This window comes from Pavona decussata, unplaced genomic scaffold, assembly GCF_977016875.1.
Source record: "Pavona decussata unplaced genomic scaffold, jaPavDecu1.1 SCAFFOLD_51, whole genome shotgun sequence".
Lineage (NCBI taxonomy): Eukaryota > Metazoa > Cnidaria > Anthozoa > Scleractinia > Agariciidae > Pavona > Pavona decussata.
Window position 1 is genome coordinate 5,528,407 of NW_028145473.1, and position 25,037 is coordinate 5,553,443.

Here is a 25,037-nt window from a genome sequence, read left to right on the forward strand (position 1 = left end):
CTCCAAATTTCCCAAGTGCTTCATATCTCGATGAATGCACAGCTGATGCATGAATCAATTGTTTTATAACATTTTCAACGGGGTAGTTTTTAAACCCGTTGATTCTTGGTTGACCAGAGGTTTCCCAAGCATTCAGCCAATGTGCAAAATGGTAATATACAACCCCATGTTCGACAAAAATACACATCTTACAGGGTAAAAAAGGCAACACCCCTTTGGTCTAAAGTAGTTAAAGTTTCTAATTATGGAATAAAATACACTGGTTGCCAATTAAAAATTTTCCAAAAAACAAACTTGAAAATTTAATCCTCGCGTTTAATACATCAGTTACATGGGAGAATTCTTTCCGCTTGCGAGGACATGTCGGTTTGTTTACGCAAGATTTACGCAGTTGTCACGTCTAATGAATGAAAATAGAAAGAAAACAGACAACTGAAGCTTCCCTAAATGAAAAATTTATTCAGTTAAGTCTTCGTTCTAAGAAGCAAAGGCGTACAATTTTTAATCCGAGACGATAAACGCGCAAGTGATTTGAAGTGAAATTGCAAGTCCATTTTGAAGTGAATTTATCGAACCGTGTGCACGGTTTTCAAAAATTTTGCAAAAAAAACTGTTAGGAATACGAAGAAGCGGTCAAGTAGAAAAGTATATTTAAGTACAAATTCACAATCAAACCTGTAATTTCTTGTGAATTAAATTCCCACAAGTACTCGAACGTCACCAAGAAAGTTCGTGGCTTATAATCAGTAAATAAGTCTTAATGATCTGAAATGTCCACTTGCTGATCGTCGGCTGGATAAAACAACAATATGTCCTTGAAGCACAATTTCTTCGCCGTTAATTATCGGATTTCCGCTTTTGAAACTATCGAGTATTCCTTAGCAGTTTTTCTTTCAGTTTCTCGTTTCGAAAAGGTGTCTTTTCCCTCTGAGAAAGCGAAATTGGCGCCTGAAAATTAATAGTTTTGCGACACACGATGTCACGGGCCTTGTTCTCTTTTTTCCTTTTCTTCAGGTTTTTTCGGGAGTCAAAAACTCTAATCCCAAAGAAAAAGTGGGAAGAGCTTCTTCATCAGCTGATTCCCTTGTTGTCATCTGTAGTTAAACGTTTTGCTGAAGATTTCTCCCGTTTTTGAATGCAAAATGGAGAAAGTCACTCACCGAGTTCTCGAGGCATTTGTTTTCTGACGTCATCAGCGTGCACAATAGGAATATGAAGCACGCTCGCGCAACTGAATTTGATTGCACAAATTTACTAGCTATGTTATAAAGATAATTAGTTGTACTATTGTACAACACAGTACATATGTGCGCTAACGCCCAAGGTGAAAAGTAAACTTAAACACATTGAAATAAAACTAACAAAATCACTTACATATCGGTCCCGCTTGTGCCAAAGGTTTAGTACGAAAGAACGAAGGTGCTGCTATTCAAGGCGAAATCTTGCGAAACTCTGGCCTAAAGGGACGCTAACTTAGCTTTTATATGCGCGTGGTGACGCTAAAAGATTCGATTACAAACCAATAGGAAAACAGATAAACATTGTAACTACGATCGTAACTAGGCACACAAAGTAATTGATAATTGATCTAATCAAAAACTGTTCCTTTGTTCGATATCCTTAACATGGCTCCCCTGAAATATTCATATTTCACTAATCAATACATCTGTCAATTTCTTAGTCAATCTATTAACTATTCTATTAATTAATCAATCAATTAATGTTCTATAAGTTCTTTTTCATAGTTCAGTTCATTTCTTGGAAGGCTCCTCGGCTGGGAATTACCCCGGATCTCAATCTTTCTTTGATGCTGGCAACAGCAATACCAACTTCTGCACTGGTCTCTCCAGGTACCGCACAGTTCTGATCCTCTTGCCTTTGTTGTCCAAGCAGCTATCCGCAAGAGCTACTTGAACCTTGCGTACTTGGCCATCGGAACTAGGGTTGACCACCGATACTCTTGCTAGCTGCCAGGCGCTCCGAGGAAGACTTTCATCTTTCACTATGACTACATCACCAACAATCAAGTTTCTCCGAGGACGTGACCACTTTTGGCGCTGCTGTAAACTGAGGAGGAATTCTTTTCTCCATCGAGTCCAGAACTCGTTCGCCAAATGCTGGACTCGCCTCCAACGCTTTCTGCAATACATGTCGGCTGGCTGGAAGGCACCCGGAGGAGCAAGAACGACCTTTGACTTCATTGTCAAGAGGTGGTTGGGAGTGAGTGGACTGGCTGAATCTGGATCAGTAAGCTGGGTCACTGTCAAGGGGCGGCTGTTGACAATAGCTTCTGCTTCGCACATCAAGGTTCTAAGAGACTCGTCGTCTAGCTGTTGTCCATTGTCCTGTAATAGTGATGCGAGGACGTTACGAACTGTTCTGATTTGTCGCTCCCAAACGCCTCCCATGTGGCTCGCTGCTGGGACGTTCAATTTGAAGGTGAACCAGTCACACTGTTCCTCGAGCAGCTTTTTTTTGATTTTGTCTTGGTTCATCTCTGCTAATGCTTGGGTGAATTCTGTGCGAGCTCCAACGAAGTTTGTTCCCTGATCGCTCCTTAACTGGCGGATAGGTCCTCGACGACTTATAAATCTTCTCAGGGCATTTATAAATGAGACAGTCTCGAGGGAGTTGGCAATCTCGATGTGAATAGCTTTTGAAGCCATGCAGGTGAAGAGCACGCCATAACGTTTTAGCTCCTTTCTTCTTTCTTTGATGACGAAGGGTCCAAAAAAATCAACGGCGCAATACGTGAAGGGTGGAGTGGACTCGAGGCGATCTTCGGGTAAGTCTGACATCCTTTGTTCTTGCACTGCTCCGCGGAGCCTCTGGCACTTGACGCAGGATGAAATCATGCTGGCGACTACCGATGAACCGCTGACCACCCAGAAGCCATTTGATCGTACTTCATTTAAGGTCATCCCTTTGCCTTGATGTTGTGTACGTTCATGAAAATGCTTGACAATCAGCTTGGTGACGTGGCTGTTTCGAGGCAGGATGATGGGAAACTTCACTTCTTCTGTCAAGCTTTTACGTCTGAGACATCCACCGACTCGCAAAATTCCGTTCTCATCCAAGAACGGGTCAAGCTTGTAGAGCGAGCTGCTTGTTTTCATGCTGGTCTTTCTCTGTTGGGCGAAAACTCTACTGTCAGGGTCGGTGTTTTCCTGCTTCATCTTCTGTAAAACTTCTATTTCCTCTTTAAAGGATTTAATCTGTGCATCACGAATAATTGCGCTCTCGGCGTTCTTCAAATCACTGACGTCCAGCACTTGCACTTCTTCATGAATGCACGTCTTGTTGAGCGCTCGATCTCTCAGAACTCTGACGTAGCGTTGACATAGGGCAACTGCTCGCTTGGCTCGATGCCAGTCAGAGAAATATCCTATTCTTTCAGCGAGGCTCAACGTCTCTGAACGTGCTTGCACTATTGGCGTGGTTGTCGTGGTTGCCATGGCGACAGACTTCTTAACTTCTGGGTCGTTTTCTTGGAGTTTGTGGTCTTCTCTGGGTAGCCACTTGTTTTCATTCTCCCAAAGAAACGCTGGTCCAGTAATCCAGCGGGAATTTAGCAGCTCTTGTGTTCTCAGGCCTCGAGACGCTTCATCTGCTGGGTTTTGTTTTGATTCGACGTACTTCCACTGTTCAATTGAAGTGTTTTCTTGAATTTCTTGAACTCTGTTGGCGACGAACACGTGAAAACGCCTACTCTCGTTGGCTATATATCCAAGTACCACTCTACTGTCTGTCCAGAAGTATTCTTTATCAATGGTGTACTCTAGCTCCCGTCGCAACTGCTGGCTGATTCTCACTGAGCACACGGCGGCGGTAAGCTCCAGGCGTGGTATAGTTACAGGCTTCAACGGTGCCACTCTGGACTTTCCCATAACAAAGGAACAATGAACTCTCTGGTTTTCGTCTACAAGGCGCAGGTAACTACACTGACCATAACCTTTGACGCTCGCGTCCGAGAAGTGATGAAGTTGTGCGCTCACAACACAACCAAAGCCATCGGGCTTATAGCATCTGGGAATTGAAATGCGTTGAACTTCTAACAAATCTGATCTCCACTTTTCCCACTTGGCTTTAATGTCTTCCGGTATCGGATCATCCCAGCCTACGTCATGGCGACACAAATCTTGAAGAATTGACTTTCCATCCAACAAGAGCGGAGCAACGAATCCGAGCGGATCGAAAATCGAGCTCACAGTGGAGAGTATACCCCGTCTAGTGCATGGCTTGTCTTGTAGTACGATAGCGAACTGGAAGCAGTCAGACTCAACACCCCAATGGACGCCGAGTGCGCGCTCTAAGGGAAGTGAGTCAAGGTCTAAATCTAAACTCCTTCACACCATCTGCTCTGTCTTGCTCTGGGATTCTTCTGATGACTTCTTTACTGTTAGACACAAACTTGTGAAGCCGGAAACCTCCTTTGCTGCACATCTGCTTTACGCTTACAATAAGCTTCACTGCGTCGTCTACCAAGGGAACGGACTTCAAACCGTCGTCAACGTAGAAGTCCTTACGAACGAAATCTGCGGCGTTAGCTCCAAATTCTTCTTCAAAATCATTGGCCGTAGACTTCAAAGCGAAATTTGCGCAGCCTGGGGACGAGGTGGCTCCAAACAAGTGTACGGTCATTCTGTACTCTTTCGGTTCTTTGGTGAGGTCGCCATCTTCCCACCAGAGAAAGCGCAACAAGTCTCTGTATTCTTCGCTTACTTTTACTTGGTGAAACATGGCTTCTATGTCACACATAAAAGCGATTTGCTCTTGTCGAAATCTGCAAAGCACTCCAGTCAAATTGTTTGTCAAGTCGGGGCCTTGAAGTAGGTGCTTGTTAAGTGATTCACTTTCGTACTCGGCAGCACAGTCGAAAACTACACGAATCTTATTGGGTTTCTTAGGATGATAGACTCCGTGGTGTGGAATGTACCAAACGTTCGCTTTCTCTTGAACTTGACCATGGGATGTATGTTCCGATTCAGACATCTCTGGTACCCTCTCAGCGTATCCATTCTTTATCAAATTTTTCATAAATTCCGAGTAGTCCGTGTAGTATTTCTGGCCGTTTCTACCCACGAACCTTCTTTTTAGCTGGTTAAGTCTGTGAAACGCTACCGTCTTGTTGTTTGGAAGCTCAATGGTTTCGTTCTTCAAGGGTAGTGGGAGCTCATAATGGCCATCATCGCGATGTTGAATTCCCTTTTCTGCTATCTGAATGAACTTTCTGTCTTCCTTGGATAGGCCATGCTTCGATTTGTTTTTGTGTTCCAAGAAATCGAGCTCGAACATCTGATTAATTGCTGATGGGTTTATGACCTCCTTCGTTTTTCCGTGGAGAATGAAACTCAACTGGTTAGCGCTGTCACTTGCTCCAGAAATAACCTCTCTTGTTAAGGTAAGATGACAGGTGGAATCTAGGGCGTGGCCGTCTCGAGGGGTGTTTGATGTGGCAACTGGTCCCACGATACTCCAACCTAGCAAGGTTCGAACAGCGTAAGGTTCTTCTCCTTTACCGCGAATGACTTCTGTTGGTGTGATCGCTTTGGGGCAGTTGCAACCAATTAGCAGGCCAATATCTACGTCTTCATCGTACGGAGGAATTTTGCCTTGGATCCCTTTAAGGTGCGGCCAGTTGTTTACGTTTTCTGGTCTTGGAATTTGGTCTCGACGGGAAGGAATGGTCTGCCTTGAATACGTCTTGGGTAGGTCAACTTCGGTGCGTTTGTCAAGTCGCTGAACAATCAAGCCATCAATTCTTTCAACTGCTATCCTCTGACGACCAAGCATTGTGCTTAAATCTAAACTAGTTTCAACACCCTTGATACCGAGTTCACGCTGTACTTGGGTGGTCACGAAGGTTGTGTCACTTGCATCGTCTAGGAGGGCGTAGACCTTGATTGATTTGGCTGGGTTATCCTTGTGGAACAGAAAAACTTGGATGATCCGACAATTAGTGATTACGCTGACAGACTCTGTAGCTGAGCTGTGCGTTACACTGATCAGGTTTGAGCTCGCGGATCTTGCAACTGGAGGTTTCTCGCTGAGTGGTTCATTCTTGTTAGGTGGGCGCTGAGTTTCTTGTGACTTGCGGTCAGGCTGTAGACGACTCTCAGTGGATCTTGGTTTTACGCCATGCAATAAGGTGTGGTGACGTCTTCCGCAATTTTTACAAATGGATCTATTACGACATCCCGAAGACATGTGACCTGACTTGAAACAGCCAAAACAAAGAGCTTTACTGCGAATAAATTCACTGCGTTCATCTACTGAACTCTTGAGAAATTTTCTGCACTTGACGAGGGCGTCCTGACCGTTGCAAAGGGGGCAGGCCTGATCTGTTTGATCTGCAAATGGTCTTGTCGACGAAGCAAGATCGCTGGGGTGTGGAGTGCCTGATGTCGCGAGAGAATTGGCGCTCAAATCACTATCGTCCTTCTTCTTTGACTTGTTCTTCCATCCCCACTTCGGCTGGGTACCATTCTTTTTGCGTTCAGCTTTCAGGGCATCAGGTGAGAAGATGGGGTCATTTGCAAGTTCTGCTTCTTCTCTGACAAAGTTCATAAAGGCGCTAAATGTGATTATTTTCTTAAACTTGCTTTGCCTTTCATGAGCATGCCGGCACCATTTCACAGCAGAGTAAGAAGGAAGTTTGCTGCTGACAAGGCGGAGAGTTTCTGTTGAGTCGAGGTCCCCCATTGACTGCATCGTTTTCATTGCTTCTTCGCATCGTATGAGAAAATCAGTGAAGTCCTGGAGGCCACTGCTATCACCATCATTTATCTTTGGCCAGTTTCTTAGACTAGACTTGTACGCCTCCGCTACGTGGATGGGATTCCCGAAACGCTGGTCTAACATCTTGCGAGCTTTATCGTAGGCACTGTCAGAGCTCATAGCCAAGAAGCCTTTCACTACATTGTTAGCCTTGCCTCTGGTGTACTTGTCAAGGAAATACAGCCTGTCCTTGTTCGATGGTACATTACTGCAAATGATGGAATCGAAGGCGGTCACGAAGGCTGGATATTCAAAGTAATCTCCGGAGAAAACCGGCGGCTCTTTAACCGGGAGGCTGCTAATCTTCTGCTGATTGATAATTAATGAGCTCAATTCGGCCTGCTTCGCTTGTAGGCTCACGATTTCTTGAAGAGTGGTATTAACGCCATTCTCTTGAAATTGGGGCGTGAACACAGGATCTCCTTTCCGAGGCTCAAAGGTTGGCGTTAGATAACTTCCAGGAACGAACGGAGGAGCGTACGGGTTAGCCTTAAAGCTTCTTTCTTGTTTAATGTTCTCGTTACTTACGTCTGGTTTTAATTCCTGTTTAACCGCGGGATTAAAGTCTTTGACACTTGACTCCTCTTTATCGCCCGCTAATCTTTCTTCATCTAGGATTCGCTTTATCGCTACTTTTTCGGCGCTTCCGATAGCTATCTCTTTCTCAAGTTGCAGCCGCCTCAATTCTCTTTCTTTGTCGAGAAATTCCATTTCGGCCTGTAACTTGGCAGCCTTGGATGCGGCGTCGAGTAGCGCAAAGGAAAGATGTTTTGTAGAGGACGTACTAAATTTAGACTTTCCAGACGCCTTTGATTTCACGCTGTGACCAGACTTGACAGATCTCACTGACTGTGCCCGACTGAGGTTTCTTTCAAGTGATTGCATACGTTCACAAAGTCTAACTCTGCACTCAATAAATTCCCGATCGCGAATATCGAACCGTCGATATGAATCTTCCTTTTCTTTTTCTGACTGAATTAGATCATTGTGCTCCGTGAATGCGGTATTGAATTTGTCTTTCAAGTTATCCAATTTAAATCTCTCTTCTTCTAATTGTTCTATTGTTGTCTCGGGTAAATCACGCAGCACGTTAATCTTATCCATCTGTTGTTTCAATTTTTTGAAGGCAGAGTTCCGATTAGAAAGTTTTGTTTCCAGCTGATAAGCCAAACCCTTTTCGGTCATTACCCTTCTTCGTCCAGTTGTTTTGGAGAATTCGAATCGTGAAAGTTCTACGCCCGCCACACTCCTGGGTGGCTTTGGTATTTGAGGCGTCGCCTCGAAGTCTATCTCTGATGGCGTCCTAATACGTCCGAGGACCGGTTCGCTAAAAACACTCATCGTTCGTTTGCCAAGAAACAAAGTACCAAAGGATCGAGACGAAGTTTAACTACTAGTACAAAACCATTTGGCGGAATGAAGCGACGATATTTTACTGTAACGATTGCGACGAAAGACGAGACTTCGAGGGGTGTCGCTAAGGCGTGTTTGCAAAGTGTCGCTGGTGTTGGGACTATTTTACAGGTCGTTGACGCAAAACCACGAAAACCAAGATGACGGTTAACGGTGTTTATTGAGAGACGAAGACAATCACGATCACGATCACGATCGTAAACTGAAATTACAATAATGCAACAACGAAAGTATGAATCAACTTGAATTCGTGCGTAAGGCATAAAAGAAACGCTTTACGTGCCTATGTCGATAACGCGATTAAAATAACAACAATTACACGTAAATTAACATACACAAAACATAAAAGGCTAAATTAAAACTACTCGAGATTTAAAGGTCGGCTACACAATGAACATTTGCGGCTGATTAACAGCCCAAAGACTAAAATTGTGGGCGTAGCTGTCTAAGCGTCTTATTCTTTCAAATTACTCTTTGATTTCAAGATAATTAGTTGTACTATTGTACAACACAGTACATATGTGCGCTAACGCCCAAGGTGAAAAGTAAACTTAAACACATTGAAATAAAACTAACAAAATCACTTACATATCGGTCCCGCTTGTGCCAAAGGTTTAGTACGAAAGAACGAAGGTGCTGCTATTCAAGGCGAAATCTTGCGAAACTCTGGCCTAAAGGGACGCTAACTTAGCTTTTATATGCGCGTGGTGACGCTAAAAGATTCGATTACAAACCAATAGGAAAACAGATAAACATTGTAACTACGATCGTAACTAGGCACACAAAGTAATTGATAATTGATCTAATCAAAAACTGTTCCTTTGTTCGATATCCTTAACATGGCTCCCCTGAAATATTCATATTTCACTAATCAATACATCTGTCAATTTCTTAGTCAATCTATTAACTATTCTATTAATTAATCAATCAATTAATGTTCTATAAGTTCTTTTTCATAGTTCAGTTCATTTCTTGGAAGGCTCCTCGGCTGGGAATTACCCCGGATCTCAATCTTTCTTTGATGCTGGCAACAGCAATACCAACTTCTGCACTGGTCTCTCCAGGTACCGCACAGTTCTGATCCTCTTGCCTTTGTTGTCCAAGCAGCTATCCGCAAGAGCTACTTGAACCTTGCGTACTTGGCCATCGGAACTAGGGTTGACCACCGATACTCTTGCTAGCTGCCAGGCGCTCCGAGGAAGACTTTCATCTTTCACTATGACTACATCACCAACAATCAAGTTTCTCCGTGGGCGTGACCACTTTTGGCGCTGCTGTAAACTGAGGAGGAATTCTTTTCTCCATCGAGTCCAGAACTCGTTCGCCAAATGCTGGACTCGCCTCCAACGCTTTCTGCAATACATGTCGGCTGGCTGGAAGGCACCCGGAGGAGCAAGAACGACCTTTGACTTCATTGTCAAGAGGTGGTTGGGAGTGAGTGGACTGGCTGAATCTGGATCAGTAAGCTGGGTCACTGTCAAGGGGCGGCTGTTGACAATAGCTTCTGCTTCGCACATCAAGGTTCTAAGAGACTCGTCGTCTAGCTGTTGTCCATTGTCCTGTAATAGTGATGCGAGGACGTTACGAACTGTTCTGATTTGTCGCTCCCAAACGCCTCCCATGTGGCTCGCTGCTGGGACGTTCAATTTGAAGGTGAACCAGTCACACTGTTCCTCGAGCAGCTTTTTTTTGATTTTGTCTTGGTTCATCTCTGCTAATGCTTGGGTGAATTCTGTGCGAGCTCCAACGAAGTTTGTTCCCTGATCGCTCCTTAACTGGCGGATAGGTCCTCGACGACTTATAAATCTTCTCAGGGCATTTATAAATGAGACAGTCTCGAGGGAGTTGGCAATCTCGATGTGAATAGCTTTTGAAGCCATGCAGGTGAAGAGCACGCCATAACGTTTTAGCTCCTTTCTTCTTTCTTTGATGACGAAGGGTCCAAAAAAATCAACGGCGCAATACGTGAAGGGTGGAGTGGACTCGAGGCGATCTTCGGGTAAGTCTGACATCCTTTGTTCTTGCACTGCTCCGCGGAGCCTCTGGCACTTGACGCAGGATGAAATCATGCTGGCGACTACCGATGAACCGCTGACCACCCAGAAGCCATTTGATCGTACTTCATTTAAGGTCATCCCTTTGCCTTGATGTTGTGTACGTTCATGAAAATGCTTGACAATCAGCTTGGTGACGTGGCTGTTTCGAGGCAGGATGATGGGAAACTTCACTTCTTCTGTCAAGCTTTTACGTCTGAGACATCCACCGACTCGCAAAATTCCGTTCTCATCCAAGAACGGGTCAAGCTTGTAGAGCGAGCTGCTTGTTTTCATGCTGGTCTTTCTCTGTTGGGCGAAAACTCTACTGTCAGGGTCGGTGTTTTCCTGCTTCATCTTCTGTAAAACTTCTATTTCCTCTTTAAAGGATTTAATCTGTGCATCACGAATAATTGCGCTCTCGGCGTTCTTCAAATCACTGACGTCCAGCACTTGCACTTCTTCATGAATGCACGTCTTGTTGAGCGCTCGATCTCTCAGAACTCTGACGTAGCGTTGACATAGGGCAACTGCTCGCTTGGCTCGATGCCAGTCAGAGAAATATCCTATTCTTTCAGCGAGGCTCAACGTCTCTGAACGTGCTTGCACTATTGGCGTGGTTGTCGTGGTTGCCATGGCGACAGACTTCTTAACTTCTGGGTCGTTTTCTTGGAGTTTGTGGTCTTCTCTGGGTAGCCACTTGTTTTCATTCTCCCAAAGAAACGCTGGTCCAGTAATCCAGCGGGAATTTAGCAGCTCTTGTGTTCTCAGGCCTCGAGACGCTTCATCTGCTGGGTTTTGTTTTGATTCGACGTACTTCCACTGTTCAATTGAAGTGTTTTCTTGAATTTCTTGAACTCTGTTGGCGACGAACACGTGAAAACGCCTACTCTCGTTGGCTATATATCCAAGTACCACTCTACTGTCTGTCCAGAAGTATTCTTTATCAATGGTGTACTCTAGCTCCCGTCGCAACTGCTGGCTGATTCTCACTGAGCACACGGCGGCGGTAAGCTCCAGGCGTGGTATAGTTACAGGCTTCAACGGTGCCACTCTGGACTTTCCCATAACAAAGGAACAATGAACTCTCTGGTTTTCGTCTACAAGGCGCAGGTAACTACACTGACCATAACCTTTGACGCTCGCGTCCGAGAAGTGATGAAGTTGTGCGCTCACAACACAACCAAAGCCATCGGGCTTATAGCATCTGGGAATTGAAATGCGTTGAACTTCTAACAAATCTGATCTCCACTTTTCCCACTTGGCTTTAATGTCTTCCGGTATCGGATCATCCCAGCCTACGTCATGGCGACACAAATCTTGAAGAATTGACTTTCCATCCAACAAGAGCGGAGCAACGAATCCGAGCGGATCGAAAATCGAGCTCACAGTGGAGAGTATACCCCGTCTAGTGCATGGCTTGTCTTGTAGTACGATAGCGAACTGGAAGCAGTCAGACTCAACACCCCAATGGACGCCGAGTGCGCGCTCTAAGGGAAGTGAGTCAAGGTCTAAATCTAAACTCCTTCACACCATCTGCTCTGTCTTGCTCTGGGATTCTTCTGATGACTTCTTTACTGTTAGACACAAACTTGTGAAGCCGGAAACCTCCTTTGCTGCACATCTGCTTTACGCTTACAATAAGCTTCACTGCGTCGTCTACCAAGGGAACGGACTTCAAACCGTCGTCAACGTAGAAGTCCTTACGAACGAAATCTGCGGCGTTAGCTCCAAATTCTTCTTCAAAATCATTGGCCGTAGACTTCAAAGCGAAATTTGCGCAGCCTGGGGACGAGGTGGCTCCAAACAAGTGTACGGTCATTCTGTACTCTTTCGGTTCTTTGGTGAGGTCGCCATCTTCCCACCAGAGAAAGCGCAACAAGTCTCTGTATTCTTCGCTTACTTTTACTTGGTGAAACATGGCTTCTATGTCACACATAAAAGCGATTTGCTCTTGTCGAAATCTGCAAAGCACTCCAGTCAAATTGTTTGTCAAGTCGGGGCCTTGAAGTAGGTGCTTGTTAAGTGATTCACTTTCGTACTCGGCAGCACAGTCGAAAACTACACGAATCTTATTGGGTTTCTTAGGATGATAGACTCCGTGGTGTGGAATGTACCAAACGTTCGCTTTCTCTTGAACTTGACCATGGGATGTATGTTCCGATTCAGACATCTCTGGTACCCTCTCAGCGTATCCATTCTTTATCAAATTTTTCATAAATTCCGAGTAGTCCGTGTAGTATTTCTGGCCGTTTCTACCCACGAACCTTCTTTTTAGCTGGTTAAGTCTGTGAAACGCTACCGTCTTGTTGTTTGGAAGCTCAATGGTTTCGTTCTTCAAGGGTAGTGGGAGCTCATAATGGCCATCATCGCGATGTTGAATTCCCTTTTCTGCTATCTGAATGAACTTTCTGTCTTCCTTGGATAGGCCATGCTTCGATTTGTTTTTGTGTTCCAAGAAATCGAGCTCGAACATCTGATTAATTGCTGATGGGTTTATGACCTCCTTCGTTTTTCCGTGGAGAATGAAACTCAACTGGTTAGCGCTGTCACTTGCTCCAGAAATAACCTCTCTTGTTAAGGTAAGATGACAGGTGGAATCTAGGGCGTGGCCGTCTCGAGGGGTGTTTGATGTGGCAACTGGTCCCACGATACTCCAACCTAGCAAGGTTCGAACAGCGTAAGGTTCTTCTCCTTTACCGCGAATGACTTCTGTTGGTGTGATCGCTTTGGGGCAGTTGCAACCAATTAGCAGGCCAATATCTACGTCTTCATCGTACGGAGGAATTTTGCCTTGGATCCCTTTAAGGTGCGGCCAGTTGTTTACGTTTTCTGGTCTTGGAATTTGGTCTCGACGGGAAGGAATGGTCTGCCTTGAATACGTCTTGGGTAGGTCAACTTCGGTGCGTTTGTCAAGTCGCTGAACAATCAAGCCATCAATTCTTTCAACTGCTATCCTCTGACGACCAAGCATTGTGCTTAAATCTAAACTAGTTTCAACACCCTTGATACCGAGTTCACGCTGTACTTGGGTGGTCACGAAGGTTGTGTCACTTGCATCGTCTAGGAGGGCGTAGACCTTGATTGATTTGGCTGGGTTATCCTTGTGGAACAGAAAAACTTGGATGATCCGACAATTAGTGATTACGCTGACAGACTCTGTAGCTGAGCTGTGCGTTACACTGATCAGGTTTGAGCTCGCGGATCTTGCAACTGGAGGTTTCTCGCTGAGTGGTTCATTCTTGTTAGGTGGGCGCTGAGTTTCTTGTGACTTGCGGTCAGGCTGTAGACGACTCTCAGTGGATCTTGGTTTTACGCCATGCAATAAGGTGTGGTGACGTCTTCCGCAATTTTTACAAATGGATCTATTACGACATCCCGAAGACATGTGACCTGACTTGAAACAGCCAAAACAAAGAGCTTTACTGCGAATAAATTCACTGCGTTCATCTACTGAACTCTTGAGAAATTTTCTGCACTTGACGAGGGCGTCCTGACCGTTGCAAAGGGGGCAGGCCTGATCTGTTTGATCTGCAAATGGTCTTGTCGACGAAGCAAGATCGCTGGGGTGTGGAGTGCCTGATGTCGCGAGAGAATTGGCGCTCAAATCACTATCGTCCTTCTTCTTTGACTTGTTCTTCCATCCCCACTTCGGCTGGGTACCATTCTTTTTGCGTTCAGCTTTCAGGGCATCAGGTGAGAAGATGGGGTCATTTGCAAGTTCTGCTTCTTCTCTGACAAAGTTCATAAAGGCGCTAAATGTGATTATTTTCTTAAACTTGCTTTGCCTTTCATGAGCATGCCGGCACCATTTCACAGCAGAGTAAGAAGGAAGTTTGCTGCTGACAAGGCGGAGAGTTTCTGTTGAGTCGAGGTCCCCCATTGACTGCATCGTTTTCATTGCTTCTTCGCATCGTATGAGAAAATCAGTGAAGTCCTGGAGGCCACTGCTATCACCATCATTTATCTTTGGCCAGTTTCTTAGACTAGACTTGTACGCCTCCGCTACGTGGATGGGATTCCCGAAACGCTGGTCTAACATCTTGCAAGCTTTATCGTAGGCACTGTCAGAGCTCATAGCCAAGAAGCCTTTCACTACATTGTTAGCCTTGCCTCTGGTGTACTTGTCAAGGAAATACAGCCTGTCCTTGTTCGATGGTACATTACTGCAAATGATGGAATCGAAGGCGGTCACGAAGGCTGGATATTCAAAGTAATCTCCGGAGAAAACCGGCGGCTCTTTAACCGGGAGGCTGCTAATCTTCTGCTGATTGATAATTAATGAGCTCAATTCGGCCTGCTTCGCTTGTAGGCTCACGATTTCTTGAAGAGTGGTATTAACGCCATTCTCTTGAAATTGGGGCGTGAACACAGGATCTCCTTTCCGAGGCTCAAAGGTTGGCGTTAGATAACTTCCAGGAACGAACGGAGGAGCGTACGGGTTAGCCTTAAAGCTTCTTTCTTGTTTAATGTTCTCGTTACTTACGTCTGGTTTTAATTCCTGTTTAACCGCGGGATTAAAGTCTTTGACACTTGACTCCTCTTTATCGCCCGCTAATCTTTCTTCATCTAGGATTCGCTTTATCGCTACTTTTTCGGCGCTTCCGATAGCTATCTCTTTCTCAAGTTGCAGCCGCCTCAATTCTCTTTCTTTGTCGAGAAATTCCATTTCGGCCTGTAACTTGGCAGCCTTGGATGCGGCGTCGAGTAGCGCAAAGGAAAGATGTTTTGTAGAGGACGTACTAAATTTAGACTTTCCAGACGCCTTTGATTTCACGCTGTGACCAGACTTGACAGATCTCACTGACTGTGCCCGACTGAGGTTTCTTTCAAGTGATTGCATACGTTCACAAAGTCTAACTCTGCACTCAATAAATTCCCGATCGCGAATATCGAACCGTCGATATGAATCTTCCTTTTCTTTTTCTGACTGAATTAGATCATTGTGCTCCGTGAATGCGGTATTGAATTTGTCTTTCAAGTTATCCAATTTAAATCTCTCTTCTTCTAATTGTTCTATTGTTGTCTCGGGTAAATCACGCAGCACGTTAATCTTATCCATCTGTTGTTTCAATTTTTTGAAGGCAGAGTTCCGATTAGAAAGTTTTGTTTCCAGCTGATAAGCCAAACCCTTTTCGGTCATTACCCTTCTTCGTCCAGTTGTTTTGGAGAATTCGAATCGTGAAAGTTCTACGCCCGCCACACTCCTGGGTGGCTTTGGTATTTGAGGCGTCGCCTCGAAGTCTATCTCTGATGGCGTCCTAATACGTCCGAGGACCGGTTCGCTAAAAACACTCATCGTTCGTTTGCCAAGAAACAAAGTACCAAAGGATCGAGACGAAGTTTAACTACTAGTACAAAACCATTTGGCGGAATGAAGCGACGATATTTTACTGTAACGATTGCGACGAAAGACGAGACTTCGAGGGGTGTCGCTAAGGCGTGTTTGCAAAGTGTCGCTGGTGTTGGGACTATTTTACAGGTCGTTGACGCAAAACCACGAAAACCAAGATGACGGTTAACGGTGTTTATTGAGAGACGAAGACAATCACGATCACGATCACGATCGTAAACTGAAATTACAATAATGCAACAACGAAAGTATGAATCAACTTGAATTCGTGCGTAAGGCATAAAAGAAACGCTTTACGTGCCTATGTCGATAACGCGATTAAAATAACAACAATTACACGTAAATTAACATACACAAAACATAAAAGGCTAAATTAAAACTACTCGAGATTTAAAGGTCGGCTACACAATGAACATTTGCGGCTGATTAACAGCCCAAAGACTAAAATTGTGGGCGTAGCTGTCTAAGCGTCTTATTCTTTCAAATTACTCTTTGATTTCAAGATAATTAGTTGTACTATTGTACAACACAGTACATATGTGCGCTAACGCCCAAGGTGAAAAGTAAACTTAAACACATTGAAATAAAACTAACAAAATCACTTACATATCGGTCCCGCTTGTGCCAAAGGTTTAGTACGAAAGAACGAAGGTGCTGCTATTCAAGGCGAAATCTTGCGAAACTCTGGCCTAAAGGGACGCTAACTTAGCTTTTATATGCGCGTGGTGACGCTAAAAGATTCGATTACAAACCAATAGGAAAACAGATAAACATTGTAACTACGATCGTAACTAGGCACACAAAGTAATTGATAATTGATCTAATCAAAAACTGTTCCTTTGTTCGATATCCTTAACACTCTCGCTGAAATCCTTAAAGTTCATATCACACAGTGTCTTCTCTTTCAACAATGAGACAAAGCTTGTCAACTGGTCTTTCAAGAACGCCAGATTTAACCTTTATTTTCGCTCGAGGAACCAGGCCTTTGCTGTCCGGAAACACTTCGACAACCTTTCCGAGAGGCCACGAATTACGGTGCGAATTTTCAACGGCAACAAGCACCACATCCTCAACAGCTAAATTTCTTCTGGGGCGTAGCCATTTTTGCCTGCTTTGAAGAAGAGGCAAGTACTCTTTGGTCCATCTTTTCCAAAAGATGTCTGCCAGATACTGAACCTGTCTCCACCTTCGTCGTGACAAAAGATCCTCTTTACGGAACAGCCCTGGTGGCATTGAAGGCTCAGAGCGTAGTAGCAGCAAGTGGTTTGGTGTCAACGGCTCCTGATCCCGCGGGTCACTGGAAATAGTGGTAATCGGACGACCGTTCAATATTATTTCAACCTCGCACATCAAGGTGGCTGGACTTTCATCGTCGGTGATTTGTTCCCGGAGAAGGGCTCGTAGAATCTTCCGGGTTGTTCGAATACATCTCTCCCAAACACCGCCAAAATGCGAGCCGTGAGGAGGATTAAAAGACCACACGATTTCCGTCTGTAACAGACTTTCGTGAATTTTCTCTTGATTCCATGCCTTTACAGATTCGCGGAGCTCTTTCTCGCCACTTGTAGAATTTGTGCCGTTATCTGAACGGATCTCCTTGACCTGGCCTCTCCTTGCGATAAACCTTCTAAGCGCCAACAGGAACGAATCGGTGTCAAGACTGTGCGCGACTTCGATATGTACAGCACGAATCGCAAGACAGGTGAAAATGACCCCGTATCTTTTAGCAAGGCTTCGCCCACGCCGCACTTGGAAAGGGCCAAAGCAATCGACACCAACGCGAGAGAAGGGTGGTTGATCTGGGGTTAGACGATCCACTGGAAGATTTGCCATCTTCTGCTCGCACGCAGGACCTTGGCGACGCCGACAATTTACACACCTCGACAACACCCTCTTAACTACGGATCCTGCCTTTACAATCCAGAATCGTTCGCGTAGAAGACTCAACACGTATTCTTTACCAGAATGTCCGGAGATCTGATGATAGTGCTCGACTAGCAGGTTGGAAACATGATCGTTCTTTGGCAGGATAATCTGGTGCTTAGAGTCAAACGGCTCTGATGCTAGACCCAGTCTCCCGCCGACACGCAGAAGACCATCAATCAGAACTGGATCCAGTCTCCGAAGGCAACTATTCTTCTTGACGTGCGGCACACCATTGCTTGCAGATTGGGTAAGTGAGTGGAACTCTTCGGGGAAATGATGTTGCTGGACACACTTTAAAACCTCCAATTCTGCTGTCTTTATTTCTTGAACGGTGATAGGCGGTTTGGGCGTAGCTGGAGTGGACTTCGTGACCTTCTTGCCTGTACTAGCCATCAGCAAACTTTCACGGTAGCGAAGGAACCGAGCAATCGACTTCTTCAGGCGAAACCAAGAGGAGGTTCTCTGAAAATACTCCACTAAAGGACAGAAGGGCTGTGCCAATGACGTCACGTTGGCTTTAGCGTTCACCTTCACCTCCGGATCTGTATCCGGAACACTGCCAAGTGATAAAGGATCAGGGGGCCAAAACTCTTTTGGCATCCAGAGAAACTCCGGCCCCTTTATCCAACGCCCGGAGTTGAGAAGAGCCTCCTCTGATAACCCTCTTGAAAGGTCGTCAGCAGGGTTAAGATCTCCTCCCACGTGCCTCCACTGGTCCGGGTGAGACCCGTCTGGCACCATGGCTATACGATTGGCCACGAATGTGTGTAACCGCTTGTTCTCATTCTGTATGTAACGCAACACAGACGTGCTGTCCGTCCAGAAGGTTGATGCATCGGTTAGCGGCAATTCGAGCTCTCTCTTCAAAACTTTATCCAAACGGACCGAAACTGTTGCAGCCGAAAGCTCTAAACGTGGAACTGTTACTTGCTTGAGGGGCACCAGGCGTGACTTCCCTTGGAGAATGGTACAGTGAATTCTGCCTCTGCTATCGACCAGACGTAGATACGAAACTGATCCGAAACCAATTTCCGAAGCATCCGAAAAGTGGTGAAGCTGACTGGATGCGATGTCCTTAAAGTCGGCTGGTTTAAGGCAGCGATCTATCGTAAGCTGTGACAGCTTAGGGAGGTCCACTAGCCATCCTTGCCAACGTACACCGTGTTCTGTAGGCACTTCGTCGTCCCAACCCAACTTTAAGCGACATAGGTCCTGCAAAATCTTCTTAGCCGTCAAGACGAAGGGTGCAACGAAACCAAAGGGGTCAAAGATTGATCCTACCACAGACAAAATGCCTCTACGGGTAGGGGGCTTGGACTTGAGATTAACATCAAAACCGCATGTGTCGCCCTCTATTCGCCACTGGACACCAAGTGCGCGTTCGACTGGTAACTCGTCTTTCTGAAGGTCTAGCTTCTTGATTTCTTGTGCGCGCTCTTTCACAGGAATGCTTTCTAGAACTTCTCGGCTGGAGCTGATCCACTTTGTCAATCGGAAACCTCCTCGCTGCAACAGACTGCACAACTCATTGATATGCGCAATAGCATCCTTAACTGACGGGAGCGACTTAAGGCAGTCATCGACGTAAAAGTTCCGTTTGATCGTATTCGTCACATCAGAGGAGAAGTGCTGGACATTATCATCGGCTGTTTTACGAAGGGCAAAATTGGCACAGGCAGGCGAAGACACTGCACCGAACAGATGGACGGTCATCTGGTATTCCGCCAATGCGCGTGACAAATCGCCATCCGGCCACCACAAGAAACGAAGAAATGAACGATCACATTCTGGAACTCTAACTTGGTGGAACATTGCCTCGATGTCCGCCATTACTGCAACGCGTTCCTGACGAAATCTTGTTAGGACACCCAAGAGAGAATTTGTGAGATCTGGTCCTTTCAACAGCAGATCATTGAGGGACTTTCCCTTGTACTTTGCCGAACAGTCGAAGACGACACGAATTTTCCCAGGCTTATGCGGATGATAAACTCCATGGTGAGGGATGAACCATGTCTTGCCTTCGCAGGCTGACTCCTTCTGTTGCACAGGAACCCTTTAGGCGTAACCTTTTGCGACAATGTCCCGAACGAAGACTTTGTAGTCGTCGAGCAACTACGGGTTCTTCTCCAACTTCCTCTTTAGCCACACAGAACGCTGTTCTGCTTGAACTCGATTGTTTGGAACTGGATGCTGACGGTTTCTGAAAGGTAAGGCGATTTCGTAATGGCCGTCCTTCAGCTCTGCGGATTCCTCTACGCTTTCCATGAAACGGCGCTCATCTTGGGAAAGTTCAGTCTGGCTATCAGCAATCGACTCACCGAAGTCGCGGTTGTAAAAGTGTTGTACCATCTGGTGCAGCTCAGTGTCGGCCTTAATAAAGAAATTCGATGAACGAGAACCACGAAGACAACGGGTCAACGGGCCGTTAACCGCCCATCCGACGCTCGTTCGCGAGGCGTAACGGCCGCCATCTTGACTATGCTTTACTTCAAAGGATCTAGAACCTTAGGGACGTCACTTGCTATGAGCAGACCAATCTCTGCATCAACTTTGGGCAGGTGCACTCCGCTTAGGTGTGGCCATTTATCAACGTCATCCTGAGTGGGTATATCCTCTCTGGACACAGGTATGCTGGGTCTTGTGTACAGTGTTGGGAGGTCAATGAAAACGTTCTCGTCCAGATCGGAGATGGTAAGATCCGTAACAACAAAACTGTCCACAAGACTGTCCTTCTTTTCCAATGTTGTTAGAGAAATTGTAGTTTTTGTACCACTCACTCCTAGCTGCCTCATCAAGGTCTCAGTGCAAAACGTGGAGGAACTACCGCTGTCCAGAAAGGCGTAGGTGACTGTCGGCGTTTTACTCCCTTTGATCCAGACTTTCACCGGAACCACAGCCATGCCTGTCCTTGAGAGGCATTCATTATTGGCAGTCTTGATTTTTCCATCTGGGTTTACCAAAGCGTTCTGAACGCGCGCGACTCCCTCGCGTGCCGACGGATTGGCGGGTGGATTTTCAGCTTGTTGCTTTCGAGCTACAGAGTTCGTGTGTAGGACTGCAGGATGTTTCTTAGTACAGTTAGGAAACGTACACGATTTTCTCCCAGGGCAATTCTTTGCGGCGTGATCACTGGACAGACAACCAAAGCAGAGGCCTTTGGACTTCAGGAACTCTATTCGGTCCATGTACGGACGATTTCTAAGAGAGATGCAGTTCTCTAGGGTGTGACCAGCCTGGCAATATAGACACGATACTTCTCCTACTGAAGGGGGTGTACCACGAGCGGGTGCAAAACCAGTAGGTGCATTCTGGCTACTTCCCACTTGTACAGCAAAACTAAGTTCTCCGGCTCTTTTCGTAAGAGATCCTTTCTGCAAACGGCCGTCTCGCCTATCCAACTTGGGCTTCGTGTCTTCAACAATACTTCCAAACACGGGATTAGTGACTACTCTGGCTTCATGATCCACGAACTCGACGAAATCGCGGAACCGTATAGCTCTTGTTTCAGTGTTCATGATATCATCGACCAAGCGGCGCCATCTTACTCTCAAATTGAAAGGCAGCTTCAGGACTAGTTTCCGTACAGTGTCTGGTTGTTCAAGCTTGGTCAGGTGACCACTGCCCTCCATGGCATTTTTGCATCTCATAAGGAAAAGGGAGAACCTGTTGAGCCCCACGGCGTCCTCAGCCTTCACCTCCGGCCAATTCAAGGCCTTGCTCTCGTACGCAGCTACGACGCGGAAGTCGTTCCCGAACTTCTTTTTCATCAGGCGCTTAGCTTCAGGGTATCCCCTATCAGGAGGGAGAAACTGGCAGGATCTCACGAGCTCCTTTACGTCACCACTAGTAAACTGTTCAAGGTAGTACAGCCTCTCGCTACTGCTCGAAGTTTTGGACTCAATTATGTTCTCAAAGGCTCTGATAAAGGGACCGTACTCCATGGGACTGCCGTCAAAAATAGGGACTTTGGGATGGGGAAGTGAACTTTTCTTTTGTTGCGTCGCAAGCATCTCCACGATCTTGTTCTGTTGTCGCTGTAATGCGTTTTGGTGTTGGTGTAACTCCAGCATCTCATGAAAAGCCCTCTCACTGGGCGAAGACAGCGCACCGGACTGATTAGAACCAGAAAGAGACCCATCATTGTTGGTGACTAACAGACGCTGGGGCCATTCCTGCGCTTCTGGGTTCATAGTGGAGTGACCTTGAGCAACTGGTGCTGACGAAGTTCGTCCCGGATGACTGGTTTCCAACGTGACCGGACTTGGAACGATCAAACGCGGATTAGATTCTGTGCTGGCTGGGTTTGGAACAGCTAAAGGCCGATTCGCGTCCACTTTATCAGGATCTGCAGCAGCTAAATGCGGATCAGGATCCATAAACCCGGGACTTGGAAGAACCACGCGCGAATTAGGGTCCACCACGGACGCTAAAGCTTGTTCTCTGGCTTGTGATTTGGCAATTTCAGTCTCCAAAGACAAAAGCTTTTCCTCTTGCTTGAGACGGAACCTTTGCTCTTCTAGAAATTGGCGCTTCTTGAAAACTGCTGCTTCTGCTTTCAACTCTGCAATACGAGCTGCCTCCTTCGCTCTTACCACGGACAGGGATGAACAACTACTCTCGCGCGAACCACGGCTACAGCTCGAACGCCCAGGTCTTCTTGAAGATTTAGAGGCGAACCGAAAACCACCATTGCTCGCCGAATCATCCGGACTAACTTGAGAGTTTAACCGAATCGCTTCTTCAGTTCTTACGATCCATTCTTGGACCCGCCGGGAAAAGTCGTCCCTTCGTACAACCTCACGATCAAAAGATTCTTGGCACCTCGCGATGCAAGTCTCGTCTTCAACGTACGATAAGTAAAAAATGTGCGCTTCTTTAAAGGCCTCGAAAGCAGCGGTAAAATCGGTTAACTTTTCCTTCACGAGATCAATGTTCTCGTTTGAGAGCAACGCATCGATTTCATTCAACCTGGCGGTGACAGTCGATAAGTGGCCCGATCTAGAATTCTTGAGGCGAAGAAGCTTTTCGTTCAAGACATCTTCACCAACTGCCGACATCGCAACTTGAATAACTCGGGTGTAACAAATTTTTAACGATGTAATGACCACAACGGTAAAAGAAACTCCAGCATTCCGTAATAATAACACGCTTTATTGAAAGAACGACAAACGAAAACTGCCTCCAAAAGATGCGGCGAAGAAACTGCTAAACAGCGTAGCGATGAAGTGACACGGTGAAGTGAAGCGAAGCGAAGCGGTTAAAACTAGGACAAAACAAGCAAACAAAACGTTACAAAATGAACTAGCGCAAATAGATGGCGCGAAGGAAAAACCGACCCTTACATTTGTTGCGGAGCTGGGTGCAAACCAAAGTAACTGGAAAAAACCGACTGTCCTGAATCATATAGCGGACGAACAAACTTGTAGGTTGACAAACTGCTCTCGCGACGAAGAGATATAAAAACACTAAAACGGCCAAAAATTCTATATAAACTGCCAAGACTTGTGAACAAAAATGTGAATAAATAACACTAAATTACGCAACTACAAATACCGCACGCACGAGATATAGACAAGAACATTCTTACACAAAATGACACAATAACCTAAATGACTACGCGTTTAGTTTCTTCAGATTTTTTTTTTTACAAATATATATTTTGTAACAGGCAACATATTTGTTAAAATAATAAAAAAAACCGCCCGAAGACTACAACTCCTTAGCGATTCAAGCAAGTGTTATGAAAGATTTTGGTACGTTTATATCACGACCTTCATACAAGTATTCTGTAGTAAAATTTTTATCTCTAGAAAAGCTACAGATATTTCTAAATGTTTACGGGCCGTTTCAGGCCCCAGTTGTTCAAAGGCCGGATAACTTTATCTGCTGGATAACTTTATCTGCTGGCACTCTTCTTCGTCTAAAATATACTTCACGTTAAATGTTGTCCAAGGTTTTCTTACATTCCCCAAGTAAGCAGTGGTTAGAGTGTGCATATTCGCTTGTGCACGAGGAAATACTGAAATCTTTGCACAGATTGAAACTGTCGGATGGCGACTTATCCACTGGATAAAGTTATCCGGCCTTTGAACAACTGGGGCCAGGTTTCTAAGAAAACGGTCCAGCCTGCTATAGGCGTTATAACTTCGCCAAGATTTAACCAAAATGTTTGAGGATTTTTACTACACTATTTAAGACTTATTACTCTCATTTATTTATTTATTTATTCATTTATTTATTTATTTATTTACTATTTTTCGTGTCGCGATTGTCCAAAGAAATCGATGACCGAAGTGTCAAATACAAGATGGCGGATGTAAGACAAATGACTAAAATAAAACTTTGGCATTCATAAAGAAAAGTACCTTGGAAAGTCTTAATAAGTGCTTTTAACTCATTTCTGTCCAGACCTGTAAATATCCAGACTTGAAGAGTGATGACGGAAAGCATTTGCGAAAATTTGCGTTACATACGGACTGCCACAACTCGTCAACTGATTTGATAGGCAGCGTAAAATGCTTGAATGTGGCCTACACGACTTATTCTCCAAGTCACTGTTCTTTGGACTAAAGATGGAGTCGGCTGTGAAGCGGTCACGAACGGTTGCTCTTAGCGCAGAGAGGGTTCTTGAGCTATTCGAACTAAAAGATGATAGCAATGATGGCACGTCGTCGCCGAGAAATACAAAGACAGCAATGGGGAGTAAGAATAAAAAAACTAGCTAAACAAAATGTCTTTTAATACATTGCTTGACCTACGTGGATGAGGTGAAAGACAAATTCTATGAAGAACTCGACAACCTCGTCACCGCAGTCCCAAAGTCTAAGAAATTGATAGGCCATTTTCATGATGGCGTCATTTGACTACAACTACCAGAATTCATTTCGTTTTCCTTTTCAAATTCAAATTTTGTAATCCCAGTGAAGAGCAAAGAACAATAGCTCTAATTAGCATGAGAAAACAAAAAACTGAAGGATTCTGGTAGTTGTAGTCAAATGACGCCATAGTGAAAATGTCCTATTTGTAACTTACTCGGGAGAATAACGAGGTCGAAAAAACCAAGCAAATTACGGAAAGCACGGATGCGCAGCTTAAAGACGAACACGACGAATTAACAACAATAGCGTGAAGGTATATTGAAAAGAAATGCTCAAAGTTCCAGTGACAAAGGTCGCTGAGTTGATAAGACTACAAGGTCGATGAAAATCGATGAAAGACGATGAAAATTGATGTTAGTCGGCTCGAACTGAAAGGCGATAAGAAATAAATAGAAACCGATTTAGGTAAGCTATCTTAGAGTAACAAAAAAGGGAATATAAAAGGCTAAGATAAACGCTAATAGTGTCGAAAAGCATAACAATAAAATACAATAGCATTAAAATCAAATAAGCTAACAACGATAATCAAGATGATACGATGATAGAAACTTTAATGTAGATCAATCAATAAATCCTTGTCTCCTTGCTGAGAACTGACGATTAATAGCGAATTGAAAAAAACTGAATACTATGAACTTAACTAGCACTGAAGGAATA

The 25,037-nt window shown here is 45.1% G+C and overlaps 3 protein-coding genes across 3 annotated transcripts; all 3 read right to left on the reverse strand.

Moving 5' to 3' along the window:
- Positions 1–1,793: 1,793 nt before the first annotated feature.
- LOC146481226 (uncharacterized) lies at positions 1,794–8,118 on the reverse strand. The gene is made up of 2 exons (XM_085109021.1): positions 4,353–8,118; positions 1,794–4,309 (listed from the first exon to the last, which is right to left on the reverse strand). Exons 1-2 carry the CDS (start codon positions 8,116–8,118, stop codon positions 1,794–1,796), a joined length of 6,282 nt encoding a protein of 2,093 aa, XP_084965147.1.
- A 1,079-nt stretch (positions 8,119–9,197) lies between these two features.
- Positions 9,198–16,401, reverse strand: LOC146481227 (uncharacterized). Its single transcript, XM_085109023.1, has 3 exons — positions 16,183–16,401; positions 11,757–15,796; positions 9,198–11,713 (listed from the first exon to the last, which is right to left on the reverse strand). Exons 2-3 carry the CDS (start codon positions 15,520–15,522, stop codon positions 9,198–9,200), a joined length of 6,282 nt encoding a protein of 2,093 aa, XP_084965149.1. The 5' UTR covers positions 15,523–15,796; positions 16,183–16,401.
- A 60-nt stretch (positions 16,402–16,461) lies between these two features.
- Positions 16,462–19,332, reverse strand: LOC146481228 (uncharacterized). The gene has a single exon (XM_085109024.1). The coding sequence runs from the start codon at positions 19,330–19,332 to the stop codon at positions 16,462–16,464; it is 2,871 nt and encodes a 956-aa protein (XP_084965150.1).
- Between the last annotated feature and the right edge of the window lie 5,705 nt (positions 19,333–25,037).